This window comes from Apteryx rowi, unplaced genomic scaffold (assembly GCF_003343035.1).
Source record: "Apteryx rowi isolate R43461 unplaced genomic scaffold, aptRow1 scaffold_92, whole genome shotgun sequence".
NCBI classification, from domain to species: Eukaryota; Metazoa; Chordata; class Aves; order Apterygiformes; family Apterygidae; genus Apteryx; species Apteryx rowi.
The window spans coordinates 649,705-661,932 of record NW_020451227.1 but is presented as its reverse complement, the minus strand read 5'-3'; the positions used below and the strand labels follow the sequence as shown (position 1 = coordinate 661,932).

General features: G+C 37.4%; 1 protein-coding gene across 4 annotated transcripts in view; it reads right to left on the bottom strand.

The window, feature by feature from the left end:
• Window positions 1–12,228, bottom strand: part of MYO1B (myosin IB) — a 98,613-nt gene that overhangs the window by 43,553 nt on the left and 42,832 nt on the right. For all 4 annotated transcript variants that reach the window (XM_026091722.1, XM_026091725.1, XM_026091723.1 and 1 more), the window contains exons 6-7: window positions 10,049–10,112; window positions 228–326 (exon numbers count right to left, since the gene is read on the bottom strand). In XM_026091722.1, coding sequence (XP_025947507.1) covers window positions 228–326; window positions 10,049–10,112 — 163 coding nt within the window. The remainder of the gene's footprint in view (window positions 1–227; window positions 327–10,048; window positions 10,113–12,228) is intronic.

Genomic DNA, 12,228 nt, shown 5'->3' with positions numbered 1-12,228 from the left:
ATAAGAATAGACTTTCTTCTGTGTTTATAATACATCAGAAAGCCGATTCTGACCCAGATTTCTGGATAGTACCAAACCATATATTTACTTCTGGTATTGCAATTGCCACTATCACCAATAACAATAATTTAAAAAGATTGCATTTCCAACAAAACAAAGAGTGTGTGGAATTGTAAACGAAAGAAAAGAAGAATCATATCAGGAAATGGTGTAAGTGCAACACTTACAGAGGAAGTCTTCTGATGCACCAGAGAGTATCTGATAGAAAATATGAAAGTTTCTTTCACCTCTTGGCTGCTTAACAACACGGGACTTCTCTAACAGATCTAAACAAACAAAAAACACATAAAACACAAAAGGTCAGGGAAAAACTGCTTGATCAAAAAAATTTAACATGAATCCCATCTTTTTGTACTTCATTATTTTGATCAGCAAATTATATGATAGTAAGTATCATGCACAAGTAATATCACAATTTATCAAATTAGTAAATATTTCTCAAATAAGTTATTTGAGCAAGCTGTAATAAGCCCTTTATACTTCTAAATGCTGCAGTCTATCAGCTACAAACAAAAATCAGGTCACGGGAGGAAATGTGCTCAAAAGACATCCCAACCAATAACAGTACAAACCACAAAATTAAGATTTGGTAAGAAGTGTTTTATGAGAAAAGTCTTCAAAAGAGCTGTAATGGTAAAAGGCTATGAACACTAAAGATGACTAAATGAAAGGAAAAAGCCAAATAAAAGAAGAATTTAAGCGGAATAATCATGTAGCTCTTTGTGATTCTCAAGCACATCAGACAATGAAATAGTTCCCTAAGGGACTGACAGAAGCTTCATCATAAGACATTTAAAATGAAATAGAAAGAAAGCACTTTGAAAGGCATCACTGCACTGCCCGAGTAGTTTGACAAGAAATTTGCTTAGTCCGTCACTAGCACCTGGCACATTTCTAAGTCTTACCGATATGGTTTGGTATCCTGGCAGACTTCACTACCACACTTCAGCTCTACCACCTCTTCCCTACGGAAGTGACCATGCGTGTTTTGTGGGGCCTGAACTGCACACGGCAAGGCTCCGGCCCTTCAGGCAATGCGGAGTGGGGAGGGATGGGATGAGGGAAGCTCTGGACAGTTATCAGTGGCGCTCAGTCTGGCAGAAAACAGCTAATCTTGTGACCATCAATGAACAGTTGTAGGTGTTTTTGTTCAAAAAAGTGTTTTTCATTCTTTTCTCAGCGGCACGCGAGGTCCCCGCACCATTTTTTCAGATGGCAAACGCACAGTTCCCAGGACTCAGTTTCCCTTACGCTGCGTACACGCAGTGACAGGAGGATGCAGATGTTCAGCGCACCGATCCAAGCGCTCAGGGAAGGAGCTCTCTAGGCACCTACCTGTGCGTGGGCATCGCCGCCTGGGCGCCAGCTTACGGTCTCTCCCCAGCTGCGCCCATGCGAGAGCGAAGTGGTGGCAGGGAAATCTCCCCAGCCTGGATGATGTGCTTTGGAAGAGCTGCCACAAAGGCAACAAAGTTTTCACAAAAGCAAAATTTGGGGAATGCCAATTCATTTAAGACACGCGGGATTACTAAATACTATAACATCCAGCATGTAAACTATTCCTTTCCCCAAATTTTCATTTCTGCTGCTGAAACTGAGCAGCCTGTTTAGTCTTATCAACAAGGAAAATTAGAGGAACCACTTGGTGCCCTGGAGGCCCTAAGTGCACCACAAAACTGACCGTCTATTTTTCACTACTTACACGGTCGCTACAGACAAAAAATAATTCACATTTTTAGCAATCTACTAAAAAGCATATACAAAACTGCTCACGTTACAAGGTGACACTGAGCTATGCTGAACAGGCTCCAGCGCACCGGCTCGCCAGCGACGCTACCAAACCCGAACACCTCCCTGTCCCACCTTCGCGTGGTGTGAAGCCRCCTGTGCGCTGCCAACCCTGCTGGCGAGCCCCACGGCACGGTAGCTGCTCCCGGCCCACAGCTGTCGGGCCCGGTGTGCTCCCCTTTTGCACGTGAGCTTCCCGACATGCACCTCCACTCTCATGGAGAGCGTCTGCTCCATGCTTTGCTTCTTGAATGGATGAACAAGTAGGAAGACAACAGGAYGTATTCATATTTTTGCTGGTTACAGGCCGTGTTTTGTCTCAGCCCACTGTAATTATCTAAGCTTAAGCACCTTCCCATGCAATAGGAACCAAAGACTTCAGGCCACAAAATTATAAAAGCACGTGAAAGTCCTTCCAAATAAACTATAGCAGACATAGCTTCTGCTCTAGTAATTAACTAGTGACAACAAGGACAAAATTAGTATATTATTATTAATCTTCTTGTTGGCTTACGCTAGGACAGTTTCAAGTTTGTTAGAGACCAGCCAAACTGCTTTATCCTGTAAACGTGCCGTGGTCTGCGTGAAGGATTTTAATCCCTGCAGTGGGTGACAGTGAGTGCAGCTCCCAGCACGCAGAGCAGCTGAAAGGGTGAAGATCATGTCAGGATGAATTCCACTACAACACTGAGTGTGTTGTGGGGCCAAGTCAGAAAATTAGTCTTTTTTGAACAGACGTATGTGTTTTTATAACTCAATAATCCTACAGTTTTCTTTTCTTCCTTCCAAATATGTACATGTTTCAGCACAGCGACAACATACAGCTATGCCTACACAACCGTATGTTTCTATACTGCCAGGAGTTCATCTTCACACTAGAATGGGGGCAGGTCACAGATTTACACTTTTGCTTCTCTATTTTATTAGCTTTTTTTTTTTTTATCACAGATAACTGACATGTGGCATTTGATGCTATGCCTGAAAGGCAGAGATCAGAAAGCACAGTTCGCACCCACAGCTTTGCACTCTGCCAGGAGCGAAGCACTGAATTGTCACTGGTACGATCTCTCCGCCTGTGATTTCATGCAAGCTCGGAGCTCTCCTCCTTCAGTTATCATAGCTCAAACTAAGAGTCAGTCTAAGCCTCACTGATGGATACTTCCTCCTCAATCTGATCCTCTCCGGTTTTTTAGTTTATAACTGAAAGGGAGAAGATGGTTGCTGTTCAGGTATTAATACCTGGGCCAAGAAAGGAAAGGTGAACATAAGACAACCAAGAGTCGTGCTGTCCATAAATGTTCTCAAGTTAAGTGTTGGAATGGAGCACAGCCAAATTTAAGCTCAAATAAATAAATAACTTCAGCTCCCGTGGTGGCTACACACACTTCAGGAAATGGCTATATTTTCAAAGGATATTGAAGCAATCTAGCTTGTGAAGCTGTTTGGCTTATTTGTGTTTAAAAACATTCTATGTATAAATTTACTCAACCATGGTCATAAAACCTTAGCTACATAGTCCTGGCAAAATATTATATGTAAGTCGTCTTCTAATTACATGTATGCCTTCAGGAGATTTGACAAACAGTTTCTTGAGCATATATTAAATTAGTTATGTTAGGATAACTGTCTTTAATTTTTATCTGTGGTTTATTTCATTTATATACATTTTAGAAGCAAGAAGTTGAACTACTTAACAACCAGCTTTCCAAAGTCCAATGTTCCATATTTTGTGTCAGCCTGGGTAATTGAGGAAAAAACTCCAGAAAGCAGTTACTGGCAGAAGGTCAGGTATTCACCTTAACGGAGCAGCCATTACCCATTCTTTTTAAAACTGTGTTCATTTTYTTCTCTTTTTCTTTTCTTTCTGTCCACACATAGACTGAAATCAGACTGGTAGGAAAGATCCAAACCATCTGCCCTACTCTTAGAAAACTGGATTTTTTCCCCCTTTGTTTGACCTATTAGCATTTTAGTAAATCAACCCACTGCATTTACTTTAAAGTAACTATTGTGCAATCAATAACTTTTGTACTTACTCTCACATGATTACAAATTCTGTGGATTGAACAGCCAAAAGGGAAGACACAAAGATGCATGTCAGATTTGTGCACACATTCATTTGATAATACTAAAAAGTTTACAGTGGCATGTGTGGACAGCTGTTGCTTATGTATATAAAGATAAGCTCAAACAAAAAAAAAAAAGAGAACTCCATGCATATTACATTATATACTCTGTATAAATTATATATGGGTAATATACAGAATGATCTAGAGAGAATTTACAGATTTATATATACCCTATAGATGTATTATATATTCTTTCTGCATTACCTAACACTGCTTCTGTTTGAAGAGAAACATCTAATATGTTTCCTGTATCAAAACAACTGTAGAGATTAAATTGCTTTGGAAAGGTCAATCCTGAAAATACAATCACTTTTTAAATCACTGTCAGATTGCCAACTAATATTCTTAAAGCATTTTGTTTTAATAGCCATTTAACCAGATGACTCAAAATCCCTCAGGTTCTGAAGATGACTCTTTATTCCTAAATAACACTGGTTTTAAATGCAAGAGATCCATAGGCACATCCTGCAAAACCATTCAACTGAACTCAACTTTAGCAACAACAAAAAAACAACAGATGCCCAATACTTCTGCAAACTATGACACATAAGTTTACGTGATTTGTTTTCAGTCACTTCTCTTGATTGATACAGAAATATTTGGGATACTTGCGTTTCTCGAAATATACTAGAGACTGAATCCACATTCAAGAAAGGAATAAGTAAACATTACAAGAAAAAATGTCATCACTATAGTGGTGGTGGTATACATTCTGAATGATACAGAATAAATTATTTTTATTCATTTTCCCTTCAACCAGCCACAACCAAGGATCTTTTTGGCTTTCAAACTTACATAACATTTTCTAGTCAGAGAAACTTATCTCTACACCCACATTATATTATGCCAAAACGATTGTTTTCTGTTTTCCCACCTTGATTCTTTTCTGTCAAAAATGTCACTGATGACAAAGAAAACACAATAGTGGTTTCTCAAGAGCTTTTTCTGTATTATTCCCACCAAGTTTATAATGATACTTTCTTGAACGAAACAATGCAAAATTGCATCAGACAATAAAAAACTACCAGATGGAGAGTATGTAGAGTGAAAAACAATGACTACACAGTTTTAAGAGTATTAATTCCTGACTGTTCAAGTGATAAGTGACCTTTAAAAATGAGCTAATGAGCTAAGCTATTTAGTTTTTCTTAAATGCACTTCCTAATGTAGGCAAGACAATTGAGTGAAAAGTGACAACTGTGCTAAATGAAACACTAATGGAGAAGTTGGAACAAGTTAAGATTAAAAAATAAATGAGAAAGAGTATCTCTTTCCAGAATGTCTAGTTGTAAAAATCCTACGTAATATTTCTCTGAGCAAAGAAAATTACTAACTACAATCATATAACTAAAAYCAACAGCCTGAGTTGTTGCTTTCTCAGTAAATGAGCAATTACTTTTGTTTTTTAAAACAAAGGAACAAGTTTTAAAGAAGAACAAGTTATCACTAACACATTGCTAACATAAAAGTTGTTGCTTTAGATAAAGATCATGGCCTTCTTTCATGCTGTTTTTGAAGAAAGTGGAAAAAAAAATAAGGACTTTTTTCATGATAGTCAAAACCTGTCATTTGGACTTTAAATACACTGTGCTGGTTAAAAATGGCTTTTCAAAAGCAGGCATTACATACATGGTACTTCATATGCACCACTGTTATCTTCTAGTTAATCATTAAGTCACTGAAGGACTTAAGCAGATTAGGAAAGATCACCTAATGCTAAAATGCTAGATATCTTTCAGGAGGTAATCCCAGCTGAAATGTGAAAATTTAAGATTTACAAATATTCTGGGTAAAATATAGTAAGATCCATGCTTTCTATAAAATTTAGTGTGAACAAAAATAGTCACAAATTAACTAACCCAGTGCACACAGAAACATCACCTTGAGTACAAAACAGACACAGCATTTGTGGGTAAACAGTCATATTCTAGAGCTGTACAAACTACTGCAATTAACACCTATTACTTTAATAACAAGCATACCCATTTTTACATGAAATACATATTATGCTGTTATTGCAGGTGGAAAAGAAACAATTGCTCTCCTTTCTCCTGCTCCCATCCCCATTAACGTGATTGTTTTAATAAAAGGGGAAATTAAGAACAGTGTTGATGGCTTCTGTAATTTATTCCCATAGTATTATACCTAGGCAAAAGCAAATTAATTACGAAACCCTCCAAGTGCCTTTCTTCACAAGTTCTATGAGAAAAAAACCTTTGTATAAGCTCTCACAAGACCGTTCACTGCAGCCAACCAGCAGTAAAGGAAACACCACTTGGGAGGACAGAAAGAGCAGATATATGCCATACTTTATTCTGTAAGAGAACATTTAAATACAATTTACTGTTTTGTAAGTGTATTTTAAAGCAGATGCGTACTGTTGACAGGGCACCGGCATCTGTACTTTATGACACAACGGCGATGGGATGCTTACAAGCACAGTGGACAATACAACAAGTGTTTAATGTTCAGGAGAGCTTAAAAGAATACGTTGTGCTTCCCAACTCCACGCCCATGAAATAAGAGATGTAGTAAAAAGCTAGGGTGGCCATGTGCACTGGTTGATAGAGTTAGCACTAGGACTATACACCTCCCCTTCCATYGAGGGCAGGAAATTCCAGTATTTCCTACAGTTTACAAAAACAAGCCGGACCTTCCCTGTACACTGACAGAAAGGGAAGACTCAAAAGACTCAAACTTACTAAATTACAAAATATTGCAGCTTACTAAGCATTCTTTACCCTCTTGTTCACCCCATGCCTCAATTAAGGCAGACATGTGATCAACAAGTACAACATATGGTATCTAAAATCATTTTTGTTTGAGGTCTAGAGGAGAAAAAATTGCTGCCCAAAGTAATATACTTAAAGGTTGGATAAATCACATTCATCGCAAATGTTCCACTCGCAGTTTCTTTGTATGATTGTACTGAAACAACGTGTCAAATGCATTACAAGTCTGTGCTCTCAGAAGCTCTAAGCAGCTATGCAATGTATATGTAATAAGTGTTTATATAATTTATAATCTTCAAATATAAAACTACCATCAGCTTGGGAACATACCAGATCTGTCTAACTTAATAAGCGTTACAAAACTCTACCATTACAATCCTTTTCATTTTATTATCTATGTTCTTATTTTACTCAAAAGATTTCCCCTTCCATTTAGGGCACATGAAACATATTCCAGATCTATCAGCTCCTACTGAAGTCAGTGGACATTTCCATTCCTGTGAAGCTGGACAAGACGCATGAATTAAGCTTTGTCATGATAATTTCACCCTTTGGCTCCATCCTATGAAAGGCTTCTTTGTAGCTGAATCCTTGTCCTTAAAAAATAAAAGCTCACTGACGGATGCCACAAGAACTGTCCCTGTGCAGGTCACACCAGGACCAGGTGCTCACTAAGGGGGTCCCAGGCAGAGCATGCTTCAAACTCTTTTGGCACCTAACAARTCTGTGCCTCTAAAGTACTGGGCTTACCAAGAACATGACTTGATCAGACATCTTCACTGTTGGATTTCTGGAGTTCAGACAGAAGGAATATTTTAATGACTATATAAGCAGCCCTACGTTTTCTTGCTACAGAGCTTTCAATAGCATAGATAAAACAGGACTGACTAGCCTTTCACGGAGATTCATAACATCAGAATAGGACCAATGAGAGCATTTTCAATAAGACCTTGTAGCCTGATGGTTCTCTGCTTATCTGAACCAATATGATAAAATTAGCAGCTTATTTTCATCACCTTCCTTGCTACCAAAATAAACCAGACTTTCAACATGTCTGCTTCCAGTCACTCACAGTAAGAAATACAGCTTGGTGGCATAGGTTGTGATCCAAAAAGTCCACTAACTTCATTGGTGCTTGGAAATCAGGCTCATCAGATGCAACTATTAAAGTTTAATCAAAATATTGATATCATATTCACAACATGTTAACACTGAACCAAAAGATGGTCAAAAAGTGAAAAATATTTATTAACAAACCAATCATACTTTCCCTTCTAAGGACAGGAAACTTCAGCACTACTTGACTTCCTCCTTTATGAAGTAAGAAGACAAATCCTACATTTCACTAGAACTGGAATAAACAATAAGTGGTGTAAAAGTATTTAAGCCCCTTGATATCTCTAGAATGGTGACACCTCATAGTAGAAACATTTCTCATCCAAATAAATGCAGTGCTGCAGATGCCAGAAGTGTGGAAAAATCTAAGGGAGGACAATAAAATTCACTTTAAAATTGTAAGGAATTCAAACCAAGTATTTAAAGAGATGGATGGATTATCACATTTGGTAACCATTAAAGCACTTTATGCAAAAATGAGATGCATTAACAGCCAGTTACAGGAACTTGGTACTTATCTCTGACATACTGTGTTAGTATGAAGTGTTTCACAGTTCAACAAGTAGCATCTTTTCCACAATAAGGCTTACAATCAGGTCTTTATTTTTTAATCTATATTCGTCTTCTTGCTATTAGATATTCAGAAAACATGAGAACACAGGCAGAAGGCCTACAACAGGAATCTTTTAGGCGCATCTAAATTTAAGTCTACCCTTGATGATATATATCATCACATCTTTATAATTTCATGCAACATTATAATTACAATTTGCAAAGATTTATAAGGCAGGCAAACTACAAGGTAGCTATTTGGATCTCCTTTTGATGTGACACAATATTTTTATTAGATGACTCAGCATGGTATTTTCACAGAAAAACTGTTGAATGTCCATTCCATAAAGGAAATTTCTTTTTTTTTTTTAGCTGAATGTGGGGGGAAAAAACACAAAAACATAGTTAGCCTGCTTAAATGTTTTGTCTAAATTTAATTATTGATGAATTCACTGAGTATGTTTGGCCTCAAATTTCTTTAACTGCAAAACATCAAAGTTAATAGATAGCCATAAACAGCTAAACAGTTACTCCTTTGAGTTTCAAGATCTATTCTATCACAAAAACTGTGCTCCTCCAGCAACAGCTGCAAAAAGTGATCTGGGCAAGAAAATACTTTGTTTGACCTATGCAAAAATAAACTACAACATTCGTGTGCAAAACTTTTTACAATTTTTTAAAAAGTTTGTATTACATATGGATAGTTCAGCTTTTGTTCACCTTGGAAGACTCTCATTATTTCACAACTACTAACATGGCAATGGAGCCAAAGGTTGACCTTTAGAATCAGTGATGAATTTGGCTGAATAGGAAGATAGGTCAAGGCTAGGTCAGCAACACCTAGTATAGCCACTCACTGCCCTCTTCCACCCCTGCTTAAAAATACAAAAACCACAGAGCTTTATATAACACAAAAGAGCAATTTCTCTAAAAAGCCGCATTTAAGCTCTAGAAAGAAAAGCATCCCAAAACACCCTGAATTGGCACTCAGTTCGCAGTCTCTCTCCTCCCAGCGGAGAGCTGGTTAAAATTTCTGAATTTCTGGATTTTCATAGCAGTATTCTTACTTCAAGTAACAACGTTCTAAGGCCACCTTYGTCTTCATAAACTCAACAGCTGTAGATCCTCTCTCACTCTAAGCCTTTTCCCAGATTGTGGGGTGTGTTAAAATTAGCATGGACTGCTTTGATTTCATATAAACATACCCGTTTCCTGGTGATCTCGAGCATACTTTGAGTGACTCTCATTAATTACAAAATGGCATATCTCAGCCATCATCTAACATAAATGCCTGACACATCAAATGAAGTGACACCAACTGAATCCAGAGATTCAAGCATAAAAACGGTCTTAGATACCCTTATTCATCTGCAACCACCTTCAAAGGCAACATATGGACGCATGCTCTTTACTCGTGACCTTTTAAAACAATACAATACACTTACTATTCATACTTGTGTCTTCAAGTGTGTTTTCACTTACTCTAAGGTACTCTAATCAGCACCAAAACAACAACGAATATAAAAATTAAAAAGCAGAACAGATTTTATCACACAATGGAGAAGGATTCAGTTAGACAATTGTATCTATCTTTTCAATAATTTAACCATTTTCCTTTCTGAATAAAACATTTTAAGCTGTTAATATGCTGATACAAAGAGTAATACTCACAATTGCTTATAACTCCTCCAAGTGGATCACCTTTAAAATCAAACTCAATATCCATGTATTTCCCCTGTGAAAGCAATATATTTCAAGAATTTAAATTCTGTTTAAGAAAATTTTAAGAGTTAGTTGGTCATTTTTACAGGGCAAAAGGGCAATCTGGCAACCTCTTGTATATTCTATTAAATTTTAAAAAGCATGCTCAGATGCAAAGCTTGTAAGACAATTTCATCACCGCAGCCAAAGATTTTCATGACAACTGCTTTAATCAGGCTTGTAACACAACCCAATAATTTCCTCACTTTATAAGGATATAAAAAATTTTGATGATATTAACAACAAGTGTGTTATACAAACTTTCATCAGTGTACTAACAACACCAAACAGTACTTATGGCCACTCAGGTATTACTATACTTATTAATGGAAGAATCCAGGAAGAAACAAAGTTAATGATCTTCCAAGCAGACTTACTTCCTAGCTGTACAATCTTCTAGGAGCGTGAAGAATGAAAGCACTCACATGATAGCCACTCAGTTTGTATTTAAGAACTGTTTGGTAACAACTATTTTTAGTAATTGCCTGGTGTATGTGCGTAAGTGTGCATCTGCCTTGTGAAAGCCATGTTTTTTTTCCCTACTGAACTCTCTGCCTTGTAACTCAGGAGACCAGAGGCAACAATTAACAGACCGTCACCGCAAAAGCAATTTCACTTTTTCTGTTGCACTTGTGCAGCGCGTTTCCTTGACTTCTGTTTGACTTTTCCACATCACAGAAGATCATTCTGGTCTTTGCATCATTTTAATGTATATGACAAGCATTTAATTTACTAACAGCTACTTCTAACAATGACAAAATGGAAAGACCCATGCTGAGCGTAAAAGTCAAAGGCAGTGCAGCTCATAATGGCGAGAAAGTTTAGGAAGATAAGAGCTGCTGGTAGTAATTCACACAAATTCCACAAACCATGCACAAAAACGATCTCAGTGTCCTCTGGTGCTTATTCAACAGAGGACAGAAACAATCAACTGTAAAGGGAAGCCCTGTGTTTATACCTCCTCACTCACTGCATTCAGGAAGAGATTTCTTTTTTTTCTTTCCTTTTTGATTTTTATTACAGAACATAAAAATCAAGCACTTTATATCCACTATCTCAAATGTATTATCTGATTTACTGGGTATTTTGTCAAGATTGGCTTATTAAGTTCCTACTTAAACTCTATTCTTCTCCTTGCTGGCAGCTGAAGCAGACTAGACAGAACAGTGTTTGTACTTTCTTGTTATTTCTGAGCTGATTAAAATTTTAAGATAAAAATTAAATCAGATAATTAAATTTTAATTTCCCAAGGAGTGGGCCATTTGGATGTTTCCAAAAGTATTTTTAGCTTTGTATTTATAAGCAAGGACTTGAAAGGGGAAATACTAATTGGCTGCACTTTGTCCTGGAAAGACTCCCGTTTTCAAAGCCACCTCTTCTTTTCTTTGCTGTCACATCCTTCTTTCCATAGCACATCATTCATCTCTGACAGTTGCATTTTTTTCTACCCTCTTTATCAAAGAATTTCTCTATGGTCTTCAGCAGTGCCTCAGATTTTGGCCCTGACCTTGCTTCCCCAAACATGTGGGACATTGCAGGGCCAGTGATAAATGCCCTTTGCTCAGGCCATGAGCCAGGGCAGTGACAGCCACAGCAGGAACACTCTTACCCGCGTGGAAACAATAATACCAGCCCTCAAGAATCACAAGGGAAGGGGAGAAAAGTCTCCCATGCAGAAAAAAAAGCCACTCTCCACTGTCATTATATCCCAGGCTTTTATCCATGGGCTTTTACTTGTAATGCACTATTTTACAAGTGTACTAATTTGTCTTCTGTTGTCTACGGGTCTCAATCTTTATGACCTTGCTGCACACAAGTGAGCAGATTACAAAGTAGCATTCTAGCTTCTGATCTTAGCAGGAGAAATGATGATGAATACTCACACTTTTGAATCTCCCAAATGTAGCTTCATCTATCTTTTTTTTTTTTTTTGCCAATTGTCAATTCCTATAATTTTTCATTGTTTCACACTAAAAATCTCGATTAAACCAGTTGACTATAAAGAATATAAGTAAAGAAGTAACATAACAAATATTTACATTAAAACTAAAATTATAAACACAGGTTGAAACTTCATGCAGATTAAATAA